Consider the following 23,817-nt stretch of genomic DNA (forward strand, 5'->3'; position numbering starts at 1 on the left):
TTAACAGGTGGTGGTCAAGGGTCCCCTCCTTCAACAAGAGGGTGTTATTATTCGACCATGTTGTAATTTCGAAACCAGACGGTTCGGGCAGACCCATATTGAATAAAAAATCCCTAAACATATACCTGAGAAGGTTCAAGTTCAAGATCGAATCGCTAAGAGCGGTCAGTGCAAGCCTAAAAAGGGGAGACATTATCGTGAATAGGGACATAAGGGATGCATACCTTCATGTCCCCATTTATCCACCTCATTAGGCGTACCTCAGAATTGCGGTACGGGATTGTCATTACCAATTTCAGACGTTGCCGTTTGGTCTCTCCACGGCCCCGAGAATATTCACCAAGGTAATGGCGGATATGATGGTGCTCCTGCGGAAGCAAGGTGTCACTAATATCACGTACTGGGACGATCTCCTCATAAAAGCGAGATTAAGAGAGCAGTTGCTGAACAGCGTATCACTTTCTCTGGAAGTGTAACGGCAACACGGCTGGATTCTATATATTCCAAAGTCGCAGTTGGTTCCTACAGCTCATCTGCCTCTCCTAGGCACGATCCTAGACACGGACCAGAAAAGGGTTTATCTCCCGATAGAGAGAGCTCAGGAGCTCATGACACTGGTCAGGAATCTATTAAAACCAAAACAGGTGTCAGTGCATTACTGCACTCGAGTCCTGGGAAGGATGGTGGCATCATACGAGGCCATCCCCTTAGGCAGGTTCCATGCGAGGACCTTCCAATGGGACTTACTGGACAAGTGGTCCGGATCACCTCTTCAGAGGCATCGGTTAATCACCCTATCCCCCAGGGCCAGGGTGTCTCTCCTGTGGTGGCTGCAGAGTGCTCACCTTCTCGAGGGCCGCAGATTCGGCATTCAGGACTGGGTCCTGGTGACCACGGATGTAAGCCTCTGAGGGTGGGGGGCAGTTACACAGGGAAGAAATTTCCAAGGTCTGTGGTCAAGTCAACAGGCTTGCCTTCACATCAATATCCTGGAACTAAGGGCCATATACAACGCCCTAAGTCAAGCGGAGATCCTGCTTCGCGACCAACCGGTTCTGATCCAGTCAGACCGCAGGGGTTCATGTAAACCGCCAAGGCGGCACAAGGAGCAGGGTGGCGAGGGTAGGAGCCACCAGAATTCTTCGCTGGGCGGAGAATCAAGTAAGTGCACTGTCAGCAGTGTTCATTCCGGGAGTGGACAACTGAGAAGCAGACTTCCTCAGCAGGCACGACCTCCACCCGGGAAAGGGGGGTCTTCATCAGGAAGTCTTCACGCAGTTGCAAATTGATGGGAACTGCCTCAGGTGGACTAGATGGCGTCCCACCTCCATAAAAAGCTAAAAAAGGTTTTACGCCGGGTCAAGGGACGCTCAGGTGATAGCTGTGGTCGCACTAGTAACACCGTGGGTGTTCCAGTTGGTCTATGTATTCCCTCCTCTTCCTCTCATACCCAAGGGCTGAGAATTGTAATAAAAGGAGGAGTGAGAACAATATTCTTTGCTCCGAATTGGCCAAGAAGTACTCGGTACCCGGAGCTGCAAGAAATGCCCTCAGAGGACCCATGGCCTCTGACTCTCAGACAGGACATGTTGCAACAGGGGCCCTGTCTGTTCCAAGACTTACCGCGGCTGCATTTGACGGCATGGCGGTTGAACGCCGGATCCAAGCGGAAAAGGGCATTCCGGATGCAGTTATTCCTACGCTGATAAAGGCTAGGAAAGACGTGATAGCAAGACTTTTTCACTGTATATGGCGAAAATAGGTTGCTTGGTGTGAGGCCGGGAAGGCCCTACAGAGGAATTCCAGCGGGGTCGATTCCTGCACTTCCTACAGTCAGGAGTGACTATGGGCCTAAAATAAGGATCCATAAAGGTCAAGATTTCGGCCCTATCCATTTTCTCTCAAAAAGAACTGGCTTCACTGCCTGAAGTTCAGACGTTGTTACGGGGGTGCTGCATATTCAGCCTCCTTTTGTGCCACCGGTGGCACCTTGGGATCTTAACGTTGTGTTGGATTTCCTGAAATCCCACTGGTTTGAGCCACTTAAGACTGTGGAGCTAAAATATCTTACGTGGAAAGTGGTCATGCTATTGGCCTTAGCTTCGGCTAGGCGTGTGTCAGAATTGGCGGTTTTGTCATGTAAAAGCCCCTATCTGATCTTTCATATGGACAGGGCAGAATTGAGGACTCGTCCCCAATTTCTCCCTAGGGTGGTATCATAGTTTCATTTGAACCAGCCTATTGTGGTGCCTGCGGCTACTGGGCAGTTGGAGGATTCCAAGTTGCTGGACGTAGTCCGGGCTTTGAAAATTTATGTTTCCAGAACGGCGGGAGTCAGAAAGTCTGACTCGCTGTTTATTCTGTATGCAGCCAACAAGGTTGGCGCTCCTGCTTCAAAGCAGACTATTGCTCGTTGGATCTATAGCACGATTCAGCTGGTTTACTCTGCGGCTGGATTGCCGCATCCAAAATCGGTGAAAGCCCATTCCACAAGGAAGGTGGTCTCTTCTTGGGCGGCTGCCCGAGAGGTCTCGGCTTTACAGCTTTGCCGAGCTGCTACTTGGTTGGGGTCAAACATGTTTGCTAAGTTCTACAAGTTTGATACCCTGGCTGAGGAGGACCTTGAGTTTGCTCATGCGGTGCTGCAGAGTCATCCGCACTCTCCCGCCCGTTTGGGAGCTTTGGTATAATCCCCATGGTCCTTACGGAGTTCCCAGCATCCACTAGGACGTCGGAGAAAATAAGAATTTACTCACCGGTAATTCTATTTCTCGTAGTTCGTAGTGGATGCTGGGCGCCCGTCCCAAGTGCGGACTCTCTGCAATACATGTATATAGTTATTGCTTAACTAAAGGGTTATTGTTATGAGTCATCCGTTCAATGAGGCTCAGTTGTTGTTCATACTGTTAACTGGGTATGGTTATCACAAGTTGTACAGTGTGATTGGTGTGGCTGGTATGAGTCTTACCCTGGATTCCAAATCCTTTCCTTGTGTGTCAGCTCTTCCTGGCACAGTTTCCCTAACTGAGGTCTGGAGGAGGAGCATAGAGGGAGGAGCCAGTGCACACCAGATAGTACCTAATCTTTCTTTTAGAGTGCCCAGTCTCCTGCGGAGCCCGTCTATTCCCCATGGTCCTTACGGAGTTCCCAGCATCCACTACGGACTACGAGAAATAGAATTACCGGTGAGTAAATTCTTATTTTAGTTACACTGGGGGCGAGAAACACTAACATTTTACACATTACGGCAGGCAAATGTCCCCATTTTACACATTACGGCAGGCAAGAGTCCCCATTTTACACATTACAGCAGGCAAGAGTCCCCATTTACAAAGAGAGGGAAAGAGAGAGAGTGAGTGTGTTATACTTACGTTTGCAGTAGCATCCACCAACCAGCTCTCCTATTGTCTATCCCTCTTCCCAGATGACAGGCAGGGGCAGAGAAGGGGGAGCAAGGAGGCTGCCCTGCTCACAGATGGCCGTAGCGGCCATCCTTTAAGTGTAGAGACGGAGATAAAGCAATCTCAGTCTACATCGGGGGGTTTTTGCTGCTGCGCGTCCAGTGTCAGGGAGTGGGAGGCAGAAGCCGCAGCTCAAAGAAAGAGCCGCAGGTTCGCCACCGCTGCATTATGGGATAAAAATGTATGTATTGAAGAATTCTTGAGTAAGACCAAATGCTATGTGAAAGTTGAGCTTTTTCTATGTCGCATTGGGCCTGGTTCTGCATTGAATGCAGCTTCATATGTGACCACATTTGGAGCTTCATATGTGACCGCATTCGGAATGCAAATATTTGCTAACTTAATTCTGATGTGACAGTATGTACATCTTCAGGGGTATGCACCGCAGTGCCCACTGTCATTATTAGTATTAGCGCTTACACCTACCCCAATCTGTGTGCAAATCTCTGGTAGGCTTCCCCTTGTCAAACACACTCCGTATAGGACACAACACTGGCTGCAATCTCATGACACTCCCACTTAGCATTCTTTCACACCCAGAATCACCCACTTCACATGAAATGGTTATAGCATAGTATAAAGGATGTAAAAGAATGTGTAACAACCAATTAAAAATTACAATATAATTATGTGCATCATAACGCAAAAAAGGAAAATAGCTTTGTTTCTCTTTCGTCCTAGAGGATGCTGGGGTCCACATTAGTACCATGGGGAATAGATGGGTCCACCAGGAGCCATTGGCACTTTAAGAGTTTGAGAGTTTGGGCTGTCTCCTCCCTCTATGCCCCTCCTACCAGACTCAGTTTAAGCCCTAGGGGAGCTCTCCAGAGTTTCTCTAGTAAAGTTTATTTTGGAGTTTATTATTTTACAGGGAGGCTGCTGGCAACAGTCTCTCTGCTTCCTGGGACTAAGGGAAGGGGGGGGGGGGGGGGGGGGAGTAGGGCGGGGTCTGAGCCACTATCTCTGCTGACAGGACACTGAGCTCCTGAGGGGATTGATCGTTCCCCGCCACAGAGGATCGCTCACCCCAGCATCATGCCGCCACCCCCTTACAGAGCTGAAGATCAGTGGTGAGTGACCCCCCCCCCCCCCCCCCCTCCCCCCCAGCACGTGGGGGGCCGGTGTGAAGATGCAGTATCAGGGTAGGAGCGCAGTATTAACTGCGCTTCGGAGGCTCAGATGTACATAGTGCGGCACTGTGAGCGGCGCCCTGAGCCAGCGCGTCTTCACCCTACACTGGTCACACAGCCTGTCTAGGTCCCGGGATCTCAGCCATGATGAATCCTCAGGCCAGTATAATCCTTGGAAGACCGGGAAGACATCACCATTTTGGGGGTGGAGCTTCTCCTCAGAGCGGACCCAGCAGCGTTCAGCGCCATTTTCCTGCCTGCACAGCGCTGTCCAGGAAGAGTAAGTCCCTCCAAAGCAACTCCAGCTATTTCTCACGGTACCAGGGGGTTGTAGAAGGGGAAGGGGGAGGCTGCAAAACGACTGTGTAACCTATTAAGGTGCACAGTCAGCACTGATAGGGGGTTTCCCTTTATATTAAAAGCGCTGTGTGCGGGGGTTGGCTCCAATCTCTGTGTCTCTCTTGCCATTCTTGGGGGTGAAACTCTGTCTGTCCTTCCCTGTGTGTGTGTGGAGTGTCTGTGGTCTCCATTAAGCAATGTCCAGGGACTCTGTGTCATATGCTGCAAAGGATATGTCCTCTCCGGATGATCCCATTCCATGTAATCGGGATTGCACTGGTTTAGCACAGATTTCAGCAAGGGAGCCTGAGTGGTTATCCTCTATCACATCTATGATTTCTCAGATTTCAAATAGGGTTGCACAAAATGAATCTGCAACTCAGGCTTTACAGAACTCCATGGCATTCTGACCCAGTTCTGGTACATCAGGGCTCCCCGCTGTATATTCACATAAACATGCTCTTGCACAGATCATGCAGGATGATACCGATACCGGTTCTGAAGCTACAGACGTGGGGGGGGGGGGGGGGGGGGCAGCATCTCTTGCAAAAGGGGTGCAGTTGATGATAGAGGCTATTAGGGATGTGTTGAATATTGCTGATACAACACCTGAGCAGGTTGAGGAGGCTTACTTCACTGAAAATAAGAGAGTTCGCTGACCTTCCCTGCGTCAAAGGAATGAAATGCTATTTTGAAAAGGCTTGGGAAAACCCGGATAAAAAATTCCCGATACCTAACAGGGTTCTGGTAGCGTTTCCCTTCCCGGTAGAGCAGGCATTCCCAACCACGGTCCTCAAGGCACACCAACAGTACAGGTTTTAGTGATATCCAGGCTTCAGCACAGGTGAATTAATTAGTACCTCAGTTATTTTGATTTAACCATCTGTGCTGCAGCCTGTATATCACTAAAACCTGCACTGTTGGTGTGCCTTGAGGACCGTGATTGGGAATGCCTGCGGTAGAGGATAGGAAAAGATGGGAAAACCCGCCTATTGTTGACGTGTCAGTATCCAGACTCTCAAAAAAGGTGGTTTTACCTGTTCCAGGATCTACCGCCTTGAAAGAGCTGGCTGATCGTAAAATTGATAATACGCTCAAATCCATGTACACGGCTTCAGGGGCTATACTACGTCCCACTATTGCTAGTGCTTGGATTGCCAAAGCTATAGTAAAGTGGTCAGGCACATTACTTGAAGACTTGGATATTATGGAGAAATATGATGTTGAATTGTTTTTACGTAACATTCAGGATTCAGCAGGATTTTTGGTAGAATCCATGAAAGACCTGGGTTTCATGGTTGCAGGAATTTCTTCCATGTCTGTATCAGCTCGTCGAGGACTGTGGTTGCGCCGCTGGTCTGCCGACGCGGAATCCAGGATAAGTGTGGGGACCCTACCCTACACAGGTCAGGCTCTCTTTGGGAAGCGTTAGATGCGTGGATCTCCACGACTACGGCTGGTAAGTCACCCTTTCTTCCCTCAGCTACACCTGCTCTGATGAAACCCTTTTCTTCAGCTACATCACCGCCCTTTCGGTTTCCCAAGCCCAGAAAGGCCAAGCCGTCCAACACATTCTTTTGATGAGGTCGGCCCAAGTCCAAGAAACCTGCTGCTGCAGATTCCCAGGAACAGAAACCTGCTTCAGGTACACCAAAGTCCTCCGAATGACGGTGGACTGCACACCCCGGAGGTGGGGCCGGTGGGAGCGAGACTCAGACATTTCAGTCACGTTTGGGTGTCTTCCGGCCTGGACCCCTGGGTGCAAGATATTGTGTCTCAGAGGTATAGGCTGGAATTTCAAAATCTCCACCCTCTCCAATTTTTCAAATCAGGCTTGCCAGCTCTGCTGGCGGACAATACTGTCCGGCAAGAAGCCATCCAGAAGTTGGTGGAGGCACAGGTCATTGTGCCAGTACCACCTCATATGCAAAACAAAGGTTACTGTTCGAACCTTTTCATGGTACTGAAACCGGATGGTTCGGTCAGGCCCGTTCTGAACTTAAAATCACTAAACCCCTTTCTGAGGTAGTTCAGGTTCAAAATGGAGTCTCTGAAGGCAGTGATATCAGGTCTGGAGGAGGGGGAATTCCTGGTATCCCTGGATATCAAGGATGCGTACCTCCACATTCCGATTTGGCTGCCGCATCAAGCTTATCTTCGATTTGCACTGTTGGACTGTCCTTTTCAGTTCCAGGCCCTGCCATTCGCCTATCCACAGCACCGAGGGTATTCACCAAGGTGATGGCGGAAATGATGATTCTCCTCCGCAGACAGGGGGTGAACATAATTCCATATCTGGATGATCTGCTGATAAAAGGATCGTCCAAGGAGAAGCTGTTACGGCCCATAGCTCTCACGACCCAGCTTCTCGGGGAACATGGCTGGATCCTGAATCTTCCAAAATCACATTTGGAGGTTGTCCTTTCTGGGAATGATCCTCGACACAGAAGTGCAGAGGGTGTTTCTTCCAGAGGAAAAAGCGTTGGTGATACAAACAATGGTCCAGGATGTCCTGAAGCCAACCCGGGTGTTGGTTCATTAGTGCATTCGCCTTCTGGGAAGATGGTGGCCTCTTACGAGGCCCTGCAGAATGGGAGGTTTCACGCTCGGTCCTTCCAACTCTATCTCCTGGACAAGTGGTCAGGATCCCATCTACACATGCACCAGAGAATACATCCGTCACCAAAGGCCTGGATTTCACTCCTCTGGTGGCTGCAACTGCCTCACCTTCTGGAGGGCCGCAGGTTCGGGATTCGGGACTGGATCCTTCTAACCACGGATGCAAGTCTCCATGGCTGGGGCGCAGTCACTCAAGGGGAAAACTTCCAAGGAAGGTGGTCAAGTCTGGAAGCCGGCCTGCCGATAAATATTCTGGAACTAAGAGTCGTCTACAACGGTCTTCTTCAAGCAGCCCATCTTCTGAGAAATCGGGCCTTCAAGTGCAGTCGGACAATGTGGCAACAGTGGCTTACATAAACCGACAGGGTGTAACGAAGAGCAGAGCTGCAATGTCAGAGGTAACCAGAATCTTCTTCTGGACAGAAAAACGCGTTGGCGCTGTCAGCAATCTTCATTCCATGAGTAGACAACTGGGAATCGGATTTCCTCAGCAGACGCTATCTCCATCCAGGGGAGTGGGGTCTGCATCCGGAGGTGTTCAAGGAGGTAACATCTTTGGGGCGTACCCCAGATCGACATGATGGCCTCTCTTCTCAACAAGAAGCTTCGGCTGTATTGTTCCAGGTCGAGGAACCCGCAAGCAGTGGCGGTGGATGCCCAAGTAACTCCATGGGTGTTCCAGTTGATGTACGTGTTTCCTCCACTTCCACTCATCCCAAGAGTTCTAAAGCTCATAAGGAGAACAAGGGTTCAAGTGATCCTCATTACTCCAGACTGGCTAAGAAGGGTTTGGTACATGGATCTTCTGGATCAACTGCAAGAAGAGCCGAGGCCTCTTCCTCTTTGGGAGGACCTGCTGCAGCAGGGGCCATTCGCACCTCTTCCTCTTCGGGAGGACCTGCTGCAGCAGGGGCTGTTCGCCTATCAAGACTTACCGCGGCTACGTTTGATGGCATGGAGGTTGAACGCCTGATACTAGTTCGAAAGGGCATTCCGAACAAGGTTATTCATATCCTGATACAGGCTAGGAAAGGAGTAATGTCTAAACATTACCATCGAATTGGGAAAAAATGTGTCTTGGTGTGAGTCCAATAAATTTCCTGCGGTGGAGTTTCAACTGGGACGGTTTCTCCTCTTCCTACAAGCCGGTGTGGATATGGGCCTGAGGTTGGGTTCTGTGAAGGTCCAGATTTCGGCCATATCCATTTTCTTCCAGAAACAGTTGGCTGCCCTCTCTGAGGTTTAGACCTTTTTGAAGGAAGTTCTGCATACCAAACCTCTTTGTACCGCCTACGGCATCTTGGGACCTTTTAACGTGGTGTTGCAGTTCTTCCAATCGGACTGGTTCGAGCCTCTACATGAGGTTGAGGTCAAATTTCTTACATGGAAGGCTGTCACGTTGTTGGCCTTAGCTTCAGCTAGACGTGTGTCGGAGTTGGGGGCTTTGTCCTATTAAAGCCCATACTTCATCTTCCACGAAGATAGAGCTGAGCTCCGGACACGTCAACATTGTCTTCCAAAGGTTGTGTCGGCATTTCATATCAACCAACCTATTGTGGTGCCAGTGGCTACTGACTCCTCAATTTCATCAAAGTCCTTGGATGTTGTAAGGGCTCTGAAAATCTATGTGAAGAGGACTGCTCGTCACAGAAAATCGCACTCTGTTTGTTTGTCCTGTATGATCCCAAGAAAATTTGGTGTCCTGCTTCTAAGCAGACGATCTCTCACTGGATCAGGTTCACTATCCAGCATGCGTATTCTACAGCAGGATTGTCATGTCCTACGTCTGTGAAGGCCCACTCTGCTCGTAAGGTGGGGTCTTCCTGGGCGGCTGCCCGGGGTTTCTCTGCTTTACAACTTTGCCGAGCTGCAATTTGGTCTCGGTCGAACACGTTTGCAAAGTTCTACAAATTCGATACTTTGACTGAACTTCAGATCATCAGAGGCCAATAGTTTCTGCAGTTCTGGGAGCTTTGGTACATCCCCATGGTACTAATGTGGACCCCAGCGTCCTCTAAGACGTAAGAAAAAATAGGATTTTGGCTACCTACCGGTAAATCCTTTTCTCGTAGTCAGTAGAGGATGCTGGGCGCCCGTTATTTGGTTCAGTACAACTTCGTTTTAGTTGAGTACATTGTTACTTGGTAAGTATTGTTTCAGCGGCTGCTGAGTTTTCAAGCTAAGTTAGCTTGATGTGCCTTGTATGTGTGAGCTGGTATGAATCTCGCCACTATCTGTGTTGAATCCTTCTCTCGAAGATGTTCATCTCCTCGGGCACAGTTTCTAGACTGAGTCTGGTAGGAGGGGCATAGAGGGAGGAGCCAGCCCACACTCTCAAACTCTTAAAGTGCCAATGGCTCCTGGTGGACCCGTCTATACCCCATGGTACTAATGTGGACCCCAGCATCATCTACGAACTACGAGAAAAGGATTTACCAGTAGGTAACCAAAATCCTATTTTTTTGCCATATTGCAGTCTTGTACGTGACATATTAGATTCAACAGACTTATTGTAAAGTGGCTTCTAATGTATAGCGAGACAGTCCATAGGTCGACCCCATATGGTTGACATGTATAAGGTCAACAAGGTCAAAAGGTTGACCGGTAAAAGGTAGCCGACAGGTTCAAAAGGTCAATACAACTTTTGGGGGGTTTTCCCATTTTTAATCACTTGCTTGATTTGCCGATAGTAACTTGTGCCAAAGGAAGCGATCTCGTGAGGGTATATGTATTGGTTGGTGCTGGAGGTGTCTTTAATAAATGTTGGCAGCACTGTGCTTATTATGTATGTACATGGTTTTTAAGTGAGGTGTGTGTGTGTGTGTGTGTCTGTCCGTGTTTTTTTTTTTTTTTAAGGAAAGTTGTGTGTTTAGGTGATTAGAGATGTCTGTGTATGTAAGTGAAGGAGGCATCTCTGTGTTAAGAGGTGTGTGTGTGTGTGTGTGTGTGTGTGTGTGTGTGTGTGTGTGTGTAAGTGAAAGGTGTGTGTTTCAGCGGAAGAGACATGTTTGTTTAAGTGAAAGAAGTATGTGTGTGTGTAAAGAGGCATGTGTGTAAGTGAAAGAGGTATGCTTAAGTGAGGGGCGTGTGTAAGTGAAAGAGGCATGTATGTGTGTGTGTGTGTGAGCAAAAGTGTCTTAAGCAAAAGAGGCGTGTGTGTGTCAGCGAAAGAGGCGTTTGTAAGTGAACGAGGCGTGTGTGTTTAAGCGAAGGAGGCATTTGGTAGGTGAAAGAGGTATGCTTAAGTGAGGGGCGTGTGTGTGTAAGTGAAAGAGGCATGTGTGTTTTTTTGCATATATTGTCATACCACTGCGCCGAAGCATCTCCATCGGGTGAGGGAGCACTGTACATGTGCTATAAAGGTATTCTGGTGTCCATTTTACTGTGATGACTTATCAGAATCGGCTTTATTGGCCAGGTATACTTGCTTATACTAGGAATTTGTTTTCGGTTTGCTATACAACAGCCAAGTAGGTAAAAGATAGGTGGGGGGGTGGGGGTGGGAAGTAAAGTCATACAGATATGTAGGGGGGGGGGGGGGGGGGCACCAACATTTATCATGCCTCCAGGTGACTGGGGCGAACTTACGCCACTGCCCTGTACAGTCACCTACCTCTTCTCAATGCCTATACCAGGGGTACCAGTAGCGCACGCAGGGGGGGTTTCTGAGTACCCAGAAACCCCCCCTGATGGTCTAAGATATTTTTTGGGGGGAGATGGAGACAGCGTCTGCTGCAGCCATGATCGAAGCTGCCGCCGGACAGCTCCTCAGCCAGAGCTCTGCGCGCGAAAGCTCTCTGTGCTATCCAGTGCACAGGAAATTACTGAGCTGGGGGGAGCCACGGGTCATCTGTAGCGGCGGCAGCTGCAACTGATAACGGGTAATCAAGTGGACTGCGCTCCGGAGTGGAGCATCCGGCTACATTATAATGATGTAGAAGGTAGATAGAAATGTGCCTGTCAGAGGGCTTCCAGTGGAGGTGCAGCTGAGTGTTTATGACGAGTGTGTATGTACAGTATGTAATTGTATTAATGTGAGTGTGTGTGTGTGTGTGTGTGTGTGTGTGTGTGTGTGTGTGTGTGTGTGTGTGTGTGTGTGTGTGTAGTCTGTTCACGTTTAATTTTCTGTAGTAAATGCACATCAATTTGTAGTCTGGGCTGCAAGTTGCCTGTGGGTATGTATGTACGTGTGTGTGTGTGTGTGTGTGTGTGTGTGTGTGTGTGTGTGTGTATATATATATATATATATATATATATATATATATAAATTACACACACTATATCTGTATCTATGTATCCAACCTCCGTCTAGATCTATAGTCTATCTATGTATCCATTTATAGTTTACTGTGTGTGTGTGTGTATGTATGTATGTATGTGTATGTATGTATATATATATATATATATATATATATATATATATATAAACAGTAATCATATGGGCCTTATGAAGTCTTGATTGGAAGCATCCACGATAGCCAAAAATGTTTTTTTAAAGCTAGCCAGTTTAGTTTGATAATTTGTAATCTTGAGACCAAGATATCCTTTAGAACAGACATGTCCAAACTATGGCCCTGCAGCTGTTGAGAAACTACACATCCCAGCATGCCCTGACACAGCTTTAGCATTCACTGACAGCAAAACTGTGTTAGGGCATGCTGGGATATGTAGTTTCACAACAGCTGGAGGGCCGCAGCTTGGACATGCCTGCTTTAGAATTTAGTTTTCTATTCCACTGTGTACAGGACTAGCTCTGGCCTTATTCAATAACCAGAGGCCCAGGCTTTGTTAAGTATACAGGCCACGCTTGGGTTTTTGGGTTTGCAGAGAATATAACACACCAAAAAGGGCATTCTCCGTGAGGGAAGTTGGTGGAACAGGAGTGGAGGTGCACGCTTAGTAGGAGAGAGGCTGACCCCACTCAAGTGGCACTCAAAACATCGCGTGCAGCTTTGTGACACTAGTGCCAGGTTAGGGCCTTGGCCTATACCTTGCTGCTCTCTCGGGAATAGGGTCAGCTAATCTGAGTAGAACCAAAACCAATAGGGAATATTATCACAAATGCAGAATTAAGTAAATTGAACAATTTTCACTCCTCTTTTGTCATAACCAATACATCAGGTTTTGGCTACCACTAACGCCTCCGAGGCACACCTCTTGTCTAAAATTGGTAATTTGCAGACCGACTTTTCTTTGTGAAGATTTGCGAAAAGTAAGGTTTAAAGGTAAAACAATAAGGCTATGCACTGTTTGTTTCATTGGAAATGCATTTGTCGGATAGGAAGGTTGTGTGAAGAGTTGGCTGGGCCTACCATTCCGTCCATACTAATTGCTCTCGGATAGTGTTCGTTCTGGTTAGTAAATGGTTTCCCTTTTATCTTTGATACTGTCCTTTTTGTTATTTTGGGTAGATAGATGTTCATTACGGTCTGTGTTTATTAATTCCCTATCTTGCTATTGTCCATGTTTATTCTCCCACTATATAACTGGGAAGTCATTAAACAATGTAAGGGGTTATGTTGTTCTCTCCTGAGGTTTCCATGGTCTGGATGCATGATTTCATTAATGTAGGATTCTTGACTTGATGGAAGCAGTGGGGGCTCAAATTTCGTAGGGTAGCGAGATACCCAGTCCTCGTACAATTGTCATGCTTCTCCTCTTTGCATAGGGCCTCATTAAAAGGTGGATGCAGAAGTGCACGCAGCAGCATCGATTGGTGATCTGCTGTCTGCACTCTTTATGCAAATGGTGCTACAAACTCGTTTCCTTGTGCACATCGGCATGCCGAATGTGCAAGGACTGAAATGCCCACTTGCAGTATCTGTATAGTCTGTAATACTGATTAGTGCGTTGCATCATTGACGCTTGCACCAGCTAGTCTGACTGTGACATCCTGTGCCTCCGTAGTTTGGGTATACAATCTTATTGTGCTGCAGCTTTTATAGAACTACAAAGCTGACATAACTTTGGTTATAAACTTGAAATATAGATATCCAACATACGCCACCCCCATGAGGGCTCCTTTACAGGAGACTGATTTAAGCGTTAACACATTTTGATGTAAAAACCATGTTTTGCTAGATTCAGATCTTTTGTAATGCTGAATGGATGACTTGTAGCGACAAAGAATATATAAAATGTAGTAAAATGCAATTGTGCTTACATTCTGTATGACAGATCCCTATTGTTTTTGTTGGATAGAGGCTGTTCAGTTAATTTGAATCGTGATTTTTATTGCAGATCTAATTTATACTCTGTAAATGTGCCATGTACGCTAGAATACATTTAAAAGCCAGTTACATAATTTGTCCAGACCTAAAATTTTAAATTCAGTGTTCTGGCGTGTGACTCCACTGAAGTACATCATTCTTATAATCAGTGTGGCCTTTAAGTTTTTAATGTGTTTGTTCTGGGAGTGAGGTGGCATTGCGACAGTACAGTCTCTGTTGTGATGCTTGAGACATAGGCTCCTCCCCCGCAACATTTTAAGCTCGAGTGGGACTGCTGTACCTTAGTATAATAGGGATGCAATAATGAGCCCTGGGGCCTGATTTAGAAATGTAAATAAATATGATATTTACCCTAATACCCATTTTCTGGACATGCCGAAGCCTAAGAGTGCGTCCTTGGATGCAGTTTCATTGTTGCCGAATATCCTGGGTAACCAGAAGGTTTCTCAGATTTCTGCTGTTCATACAGCGGATCTAGGGAGACGCGGACCGTACCGGGTGTCAATCTTCCAGGGGGTGACTTCAAAATATCTTGGAATGCTGGGGCATGCCCCCCGGTTGATAAAATCAAGGGTGTGCTGTGACACCATGCCCCCGCTTGGTTGGGCGAACCAGCAGTTACTGACCCTGATGAAACCACTGCGTCTTTGGACACAACAGTAAATCACAGAATCCTGTGGCGGGCGTCTTTTTACTTAAGACAGCTTCTACGGCTTTTGCATAGGCTAGCACAGACGCTGTGTACAAAGACACAGCGGTGGTACCACCAACGTAAGTCTGGGGATCAGGCCCTTTGTCCCTTTGATACATTCAAATGCAATGTACATCATGAATTTATCATTTTATATTTCGAAATACACTACATATTTTTTAGAAATTTTCTGCTTCCTGTAGTTCTGGAATTTGCCAGCAGCTGCTATTAATATCCTGCCTTATGGGTAAAGTGCTGAACATTGGGCATACACTTGCCACCTCTCATGGAATTTCTGGGAGACTCATGAATTTGAGGGGCAGTCTTCCAATTCTACCATTTCCCGGTAATTCTCAGCTGATACGGGTAAGCGATGTGATTATATACGGTAATCGCAGAACAACATTGCTTGGAATGCGATTTGAGATGGTGCTTTTCGACGTGCTCCCACTTTCAAGATACCACATACAGTGACATGGAACATAGGGTGAACTGAATATGGCCAAAGTGTGTGTGTTGCTTTTGTAAAATACTGTAGCAGCATTATCTCTGGCCTTTTTTTAAAGCCACCATTGGTAACTGGCATTTCTGCACAGCTACAGATGGAATAGTTGGTATGAGGAGAGACAGTGTAGGGTTGAGCAATAAAATGTGGCCATTGTGACTGTCCTTCATATTGCTTTTAATTGAAGCCCCCTACTTCTGGTTCTGAATAGTCTATTCCTCTTGTGTTTCTCTATGGTCATTCACGGAGATGCTGTACGTCTGGTGCTTTCCTCTGCATGGTGACCTCATTACCCTTTCTACTGTGCCCATAACCTACCATTCTTGTTCCATCCCACATATGTGACCGTTTCATCATCTTGAACATAGACCTGTTCCTTCTCTATCAGCATTGTTCTCTTTTGGACTTGCGTATAGTATTCTTTTTTTGTCCTAATTGTCATTGGTATGTTGGCTGCAATTACACTCGCACAACTTTTGTGTAACTAAATGTATACTTTTACACTTATGGTGGGTTGCGTGGTTTCTATGCGACCGCACTGCATTATTAGTGCAAAGTTGCAACAGCACTATACCTGGTTCAAGAAATCCATCTGAAAACAGACGGATCTCTGTGTATGTACCCAGCATGGCATGTAATTCTGCCTACACACCTTTGACCCACCTACACTTAAACACCCCATTACCACACCGTTACGCCCATTGACGCAGAAGCGGCATTGCATGTGAGATGCATACAAATCAAAATAGCCCATAAATGTGTGCGCACGGCTAAGGAGTGACCAGTCCACTAAACGACCTTGTGTGTAACACTGCGTGGATTTGTACACAGCATGCTGTATGGTTAAGGAGACTTTAAAGCACAAATGTAATTGAGTTACAAAGATTTGCTCTTGATTTATCATATGTCCATTTTAATAAACCATATATTTGATTTTGCTTTAAACAAACAGGTGTCTGATTTAGTAATTATCCTGAACCACAAAAGAGCAGTTGAAGCTTTTGCCAAAGGGGGCAACTTAACACTTGGAGGGAATTTCACGGTGGCCATCGGACCTTTAGGAAGGTAAGGAAGTGTGAATCGGGCTGTAAGAAACTATGCTTTAACTTTTCATCTAGTGTGTGTTATAGCATATCAGGCATTAATTATGGTGTTATATGTACAAAGTACATAAATATATATAAATATACACATACACGCGCACCCAAGCACACACACATACACTCACACCCTGACTAGCTGACTCATCAGTAATTCTCTCACTTCCCGATATGTTAGGAAGCTGAAATATAACCTAGATATTTTTCATGGGGGAAATAGGAAAACTATGTAATTAGAATTTGAATAAATCTGTACTAAGGGGATGAAAAGGCGGTTGACATAATTACATCATTACCGATGTGTGGTTTGCAACGATAACGCCCAAATGGACAACAGGATCAAAATTTGGATTGCACCTCCACTGGGTACAATTTCATAAGCTACATAAATAGTCCTGTCACTTTTTACTGTATATGCTAAGGGTGCTCCACGGGTAACGCCAAGAACAATGGATTAATATTTACTTACATTAAGACGTCTCAAATTTACATCTCTATAGATTACCCAAATTGTTAACACTCATTTATATGTATAACCGTAAAAAAAATGAATTTTTTTGTGCAAAGAACTGGTAGATCAGCTAGTATATATAATATAGCTTTTGGTTTTTCTAACGTTTTGTCTACCCAAAGAAATTACTGCCATACAAGTCTTCTGCCAACACAGTAGACCTCTGTGTCGGCCAGATCTTTCACATGTTAAGGTCCCTATGTTCTAACTGTTGGGAAGTATCCCAAAGATACACTCATTGTCTGCTTTAGAGAGTAAATGCTGCTCATCCCACCCCAGAGAGAGGCAAGGCCCTGGCCAGCACCAGACCTCAAATTAAGATTAGGCTCATTTTAAAGGGTTCACATTTATTAGGGAAACAAAGGTTGGACTTGTGAATATTTTTTTTAATAAAAATTCACATAAGATTGTTTACAGTGAAACCCAAGTATGATTTTTGAATTATGGGAAGGAACTAGAGAACCAAGATAAAACCCATGCAAACATACAGAGAACATACAAGCTCCACACAGAGAAGCTGTTGGAAGCACTATGCTATGAGGCAACAATGCTAACCAGAGTATGTCACAGTTGTTATTACTAACAGTCCACACCACAGACTTATTGAGAAGTTTAAGCAATGTACAGTAACTTGCTATGCCTGATAATGCAATAAACTACTTGTGAGTCATTGTATTTAAGGCAGAAGTTTCTACTTTAATCCAAGTATCCAGTTACCTAAAGTGCAGTGTTCTAGTGAGTGACTGCGTGTTTAATTATATTACTACTGACCAGTGATGGGGTGACCTTGAATGTCCTTACTATTCCAGAAGGGAGTGACCTAGGAGTCTTACCACTGCTCTAGGTTGAGAGGACTTTGGGGTTGTTGTCTGCTTTTTGCGGATAATAAGATTTTACTTACCGATAAATCTATTTCTCGGAGTCCGTAGTGGATGCTGGGGTTCCTGAAAGGACCATGGGGAATAGCGGCTCCGCAGGAGACAGGGCACAAAAAGTAAAGCTTTTTCCGATCAGGTGGTGTGCACTGGCTCCTCCCCCTATGACCCTCCTCCAGACTCCAGTTAGGTACTGTGCCCGGACGAGCGTACACAATAAGGGAGGATTTTGAATCCCGGGTAAGACTCATACCAGCCACACCAATCACACCGTACAACTTGTGATCTAAACCCAGTTAACAGCATGATAACAGCGGAGCCTCTGAAAGATGGCTTCCTACAACAATAACCCGAATTAGTTAACAATAACTATGTACAATTTATGCAGATAATCCGCACTTGGGATGGGCGCCCAGCATCCACTACGGACTCCGAGAAATAGATTTATCGGTAAGTAAAATCTTATTTTCTCTATCGTCCTAGTGGATGCTGGGGTTCCTGAAAGGACCATGGGGATTATACCAAAGCTCCCAAACGGGCGGGAGAGTGCGGATGACTCTGCAGCACCGAATGAGAGAACTCCAGGTCCTCCTTAGCCAGAGTATCAAATTTGTAAAATTTTACAAACGTGTTCTCCCCTGACCACGTAGCTGCTCGGCAAAGTTGTAATGCCGAGACCCCTCGGGCAGCCGCCCAAGATGAGCCCACCTTCCTTGTGGAGTGGGCCTTTACAGATTTAGGCTGTGGCAGGCCTGCCACAGAATGTGCCAGTTGGATTGTGCTACAGATCCAACGAGCAATCGTCTGCTTAGACGCAGGAGCACCCATCTTGTTGGGTGCATACAATATAAACAACGAGTCAGATTTTCTGACTCCAGCTGTTCTTGCAATATATATTTTTAATGCTCTGACAACGTCCAGTAACTTGGAGTCCTCCAAGTCACTTGTAGCCGCAGGCACTACAATAGGCTGGTTCAGATGAAATGCTGACACCACCTTAGGGAGAAAATGCGGACGAGTCCGCAGTTCTGCCCTGTCCGAATGGAAAATCAGATATGGGCTTTTGTAAGATAAAGCTGCCAATTCTGACACTCTCCTGGCAGAAGCCAGGGCTAGAAGCATGGTCACTTTCCAAGTGAGATATTTCAAATCCACCTTATTTAGTGGTTCAAACCAATGAGATTTTAGAAAATCCAAAACTACATTGAGATCCCACGGTGCCACTGGAGGCACCACAGGGGGCTGTATATGCAGCACTCCCTTAACAAAGGTCTTGACTTCAGGGACTGAAGCCAATTCTTTTTGAAAGAAAATCGACAGGGCCGAAATTTGAACCTTAATAGATCCCAATTTGAGACCCATAGACAATCCTGATTGCAGGAAATGTAGGAATCGACCCAGTTGAAATTCCTCCGTCGGAGCACTCCGATCTTCGCACCACTCAACATATTTTCGCCAAATTCGGTGATAATGTTGCACGGTTACTTCTTTCCTTGCTTTAATCAAAGTAGGAATGACTTCTTCCGGCATGCCTTTTTCCATTAGGATCCGGCGTTCAACCGCCATGCCGTCAAACGCAGCCGCGGTAAGTCTTGAAACAGACAGGGACCCTGCTGAAGCAAGTCCCTCCTTAGAGGTAGAGGCCACGGATCTTCCGTGATCATCTCTTGAAGTTCCGGGTACCAAGTCCTTCTTGGCCAATCCGGAACCACTAGTATCGTTCTTACGCCTCTTTGCCGTATAATTCTCAATACTTTTGGTATGAGAGGCAGAGGAGGAAACACATACACCGACTGGTACACCCAAGGCGTTACCAGCGCGTCCACAGCTATTGCCTGCGGATCTCTTGACCTGGCGCAATACCTGTCCAGTTTTTTGTTGAGGCGAGACGCCATCATGTCCACCATTGGTCTTTCCCAACGGGTTACCAGCATGTGGAAGACTTCTGGATGAAGTCCCCACTCTCCCGGGTGAAGATCGTGTCTGCTGAGGAAGTCCGCTTCCCAGTTGTCCACTCCCGGGATGAACACTGCTGACAGTGCTATCACATGATTCTCTGCCCAGCGAAGAATCCTTGCAGCTTCTGCCATTGCACTCCTGCTTCTTGTGCCGCCCTGTCTGTTCACATGGGCGACTGCCGTGATGTTGTCCGACTGGATCAACACCGGTTTTCCCTGAAGCAGAGGTTCTGCCTGGCTTAGAGCATTGTATATTGCTCTTAGTTCCAGAATGTTTATGTGAAGAGACGTTTCCAGGCTTGTCCATACTCCCTGGAAGTTTCTTCCTTGTGTGACTGCTCCCCAGCCTCTCAGGCTGGCGTCCGTGGTCACCAGGATCCAATCCTGTATGCCGAATCTGCGGCCCTCCAATAGATGAGGACTCTGCAACCACCACAGAAGAGACACCCTTGTCCTTGGAGACAGGGTTATCCGTAGGTGCATCTGAAGATGCGACCCTGACCATTTGTCCAACAGATCCCTTTGGAAAATTCTTGCGTGGAATCTGCCGAATGGAATTGCTTCGTAAGAAGCCACCATTTTTCCCAGGACTCTTGTGCATTGATGTACAGACACCTTTCCTGGTTTTAGGAGGTTCCTGACAAGCTCGGATAACTCCTTGGCTTTTTCCTCCGGGAGAAAAACCTTTTTCTGAACCGTGTCCAGAATCATCCCTAGGAACAGCAGACGAGTTGTCGGCATTAACTGGGATTTTGGAATATTCAGAATCCACCCTTGCTGTTTTAGCACTTCTTGAGACAGTGCTAATCCCATCTCTAGCTGTTCTCTGGACCTCGCCCTTATTAGGAGATCGTCCAAGTATGGGATAATTAATACGCCTTTTCTTCGACGAAGAATCATCATCTCGGCCATTACCTTTGTAAAGATCCGAGGTGCCGTGGACAATCCGAACGGCAGCGTCTGAAACTGATAGTGACAGTTTTGTACAACGAACCTGAGGTACCCCTGGTGTGAGGGGTAAATTGGAACGTGGAGATACGCATCCTTGATGTCCAAGGATACCATAAAGTCCCCCTCTTCCAGGTTCGCTATCACTGCTCTGAGTGACTCCATTTTGAACTTGAACTTCTTTATGTACAGGTTCAAGGACTTCAGATTTAGAATAGGCCTTACCGAGCCATCCGGCTTCGGTACCACAAAAAGAGTGGAATAATACCCCTTCCCTTGTTGTAGAAGAGGTACCTTGACTATCACCTGCTGAGAGTACAGCTTGTGAATGGCTTCCAAAACCGTCTCCCTTTCGGAGGGGGACGTTGGTAAAGCAGACTTCAGGAAACGGCGAGGTGGATCCGTCTCTAATTCCAACCTGTACCCTTGAGATATTATCTGCAGGATCCAGGGATCTACCTGCGAGTGAGCCCACTGCGCGCTGTAATTTTTGAGACGACCGCCCACCGTCCCCGAGTCCGCTTGAGAAGCCCCAGCGTCATGCTGAGGCTTTTGTAGAAGCCGGGGAGGGCTTCTGTTCCTGGGAAGGAGCTGCGTGTTGCTGTCTCTTCCCTCGACCTTTGCCTCGTGGCAGATATGAATAGCCCTTTGCTCTCTTATTTTTAAAGGAACGAAAGGGCTGCGGTTGAAAAGTCGGTGCCTTTTTCTGTTGGGGAGTGACTTGAGGTAGAAAGGTGGATTTCCCGGCTGTAGCCGTGGCCACCAAATCTGATAGACCGACTCCAAATAACTCCTCCCCTTTATACGGCAAAACTTCCATATGCCGTTTTGAATCCGCATCGCCTGTCCACTGTCGCGTCCATAAAGCTCTTCTGGCCGAAATGGACATAGCACTTACCCGTGATGCCAGTGTGCAGATATCCCTCTGTGCATCACGCATATAAAGAAATGCATCCTTTATTTGTTCTAACGACAGTAAAATATTGTCCCTGTCCAGGGTATCAATATTTTCAATCAGGGACTCTGACCAAACTACCCCAGCACTGCCCATCCAGGCAGTCGCTACAGCTGGTCGTAGTATAACACCTGCATGTGTGTATATACTTTTTTGGATATTTTCCATCCTCCTATCTGATGGATCTTTAAGTGCGGCCGTCTCAGGAGAGGGTAACGCCACTTGTTTAGATAAGCGTGTTAGCGCCTTGTCCACCCTAGGAGGTGTTTCCCAGCGCTCCCTAACCTCTGGCGGGAAAGGGTATAATGCCAATAATTTCTTTGAAATTATCAGCTTTTTATCAGGGGCAGCCCACGCTTCATTACACACGTCATTTAATTCTTCTGATTCAGGAAAAACTATAGGTAGTTTTTTCATACCCCACATAATACCCTGTTTAGTGGTACCTGTAGTATCCGCTAAATGTAACGCCTCCTTCATTGCCAAAATCATATAACGTGTGGCCCTACTGGAAAATACGGTTGATTCGTCACCGTCACCACTGGAGTCATCGCCTGTGTCTGGGTCTGTGTCGACCGACTGAGGCAAAGGGCGTTTCACAGCCCCTGACGGTGTTTGAGTCGCCTGGACAGGCACTAATTGATTGTCCGGCCGCCTCATGTCGTCAAACGACTGCTTTAGCGTGTTGACACTATCCCGTAGTTCCATAAATAAAGGCATCCATTCCGGTGTCGACTCCCTAGGGGGTGACATCCTCATATTTGGCAATTGCTCCGCCTCCACACCAATATCGTCCTCATACATGTCGACACACACGTACCGACACACAGCAGACACACAGGGAATGCTCCTAACGAAGACAGGACCCACTAGCCCTTTGGGGAGACAGAGGGAGAGTTTGCCAGCACACACCAAAAGCGCTATATATATATCAGGGATAGCCTTATAATAAGTGCTCCCTTATAGCTGCTTTGTTATATCAAAATATCGCCATAAATGTGCCCCCCCCCCTCTCTGTTTTACCCTGTTTCTGTAGTGCAGTGCAGGGGAGAGACTTGGGAGCCGTCCTGACCAGCGGAGCTGTGAGAGGAAATGGCGCCGTGTGCTGAGGAGATAGGCCCCGCCCCTTTTCTGGCGGGCTCGTCTCCCGCTATTTAGAAAAATTAGGCAGGGGTTAAATATCTCCATATAGCCTCTAGGGCTATATGTGAGGTATTTTTAGCCTTTATAGGTAATCATTTTGCCTCCCAGGGCGCCCCCCTCCCAGCGCCCTGCACCCTCAGAGACTGCCGTGTGAAGTGTGCTGAGAGGAAAATGGCGCACAGCTGCAGTGCTGTGCGCTACCTTTTGAAGACTGCAGGAGTCTTCAGCCGCCGATTCTGGACCTCTTCTGACTTCAGCATCTGCAAGGGGGCCGGCGGCGTGGCTCCGGTGACCATCCAGGCTGTACCTGTGATCGTCCCTCTGGAGCTTGATGTCCAGTAGCCAAGAAGCCAATCCATCCTGCACGCAGGTGAGTTGACTCCTTCTCCCCTCAGTCCCTCGCTGCAGTGATCCTGTTGCCAGCAGGAATCACTGTAAAATAAAAAACCTAGCTAAACTTTTTCTAAGCAGCTCTTTAGGAGAGCCACCTAGATTGCACCCTTCTCGGCCGGGCACAAAAATCTAACTGGAGTCTGGAGGAGGGTCATAGGGGGAGGAGCCAGTGCACACCACCTGATCGGAAAAAGCTTTACTTTTTGTGCCCTGTCTCCTGCGGAGCCGCTATTCCCCATGGTCCTTTCAGGAACCCCAGCATCCACTAGGACGATAGAGAAAAGGTGTATCCGTCTCAGTGCTGGTCATAGATGCCTGAACTCTGACTCTGTTCTGCTTCTGTATCATAACCATGCTTTCCATTCTTTGCTCTTGTTCCTACCTCCTGCTTTCTCCAATTCCTGTGTCCTATCAAATAAACTCACTATTTGTTAATGGGCCACAGCACCTGGCTACCTTACCTACAAATAGTATTTAACCACTGCTAAAATAAATATATATAATTTGCCAAACTGCAGGGCCATAGTTATATCTTGGTATAAATGTTTTTGGACAAGCAATAATGCTGATCTGTATATGGTTGTCACGTGGACATTAAGGAGAACACACAGTTCCAGTGTTATTGCTTCCATCTTTCTTCCCTGTATAACAAAGCTGATGCATATTCCTTAGTGTTCACTATTACAATGCTGATTCTGCAGAAACCTGGAGGGAGATGTGGCCATTCGCAGTTCAGCAGCTGTTTTCACATACTGCAAGTCACGGGGACTGTTTGCCGGAATATCTTTGGAAGGCTCTGGTTTGATTGAAAGGAAAGAAACCAATCGCAAGTAAGTGTTGGCTTTACCTATGTTACTGGACTGATATAAGCCCTCATCTTCATTTTAATTGGAAATTAGGTAACTGACTTTCATAGACCATATCTGACATGATTTACTTATTAAAGTGTAGCCATTGCC

At 46.9% G+C, this 23,817-nt stretch overlaps 1 protein-coding gene across 1 annotated transcript in view; it reads left to right on the forward strand.

The window, feature by feature from the left end:
• The window catches only part of SH3YL1 (SH3 and SYLF domain containing 1), a 297,391-nt gene that overhangs the window by 131,708 nt on the left and 141,866 nt on the right, over positions 1 to 23,817 (forward strand). The window contains exons 5-6 of the mRNA XM_063915498.1: positions 15,928 to 16,040; positions 23,560 to 23,688. Of these exons, the coding sequence (XP_063771568.1) occupies positions 15,928 to 16,040; positions 23,560 to 23,688 (242 nt within the window). The remainder of the gene's footprint in view (positions 1 to 15,927; positions 16,041 to 23,559; positions 23,689 to 23,817) is intronic.

This window comes from Pseudophryne corroboree, chromosome 4, assembly GCF_028390025.1.
Source record: "Pseudophryne corroboree isolate aPseCor3 chromosome 4, aPseCor3.hap2, whole genome shotgun sequence".
NCBI lineage: Eukaryota > Metazoa > Chordata > Amphibia > Anura > Myobatrachidae > Pseudophryne > Pseudophryne corroboree.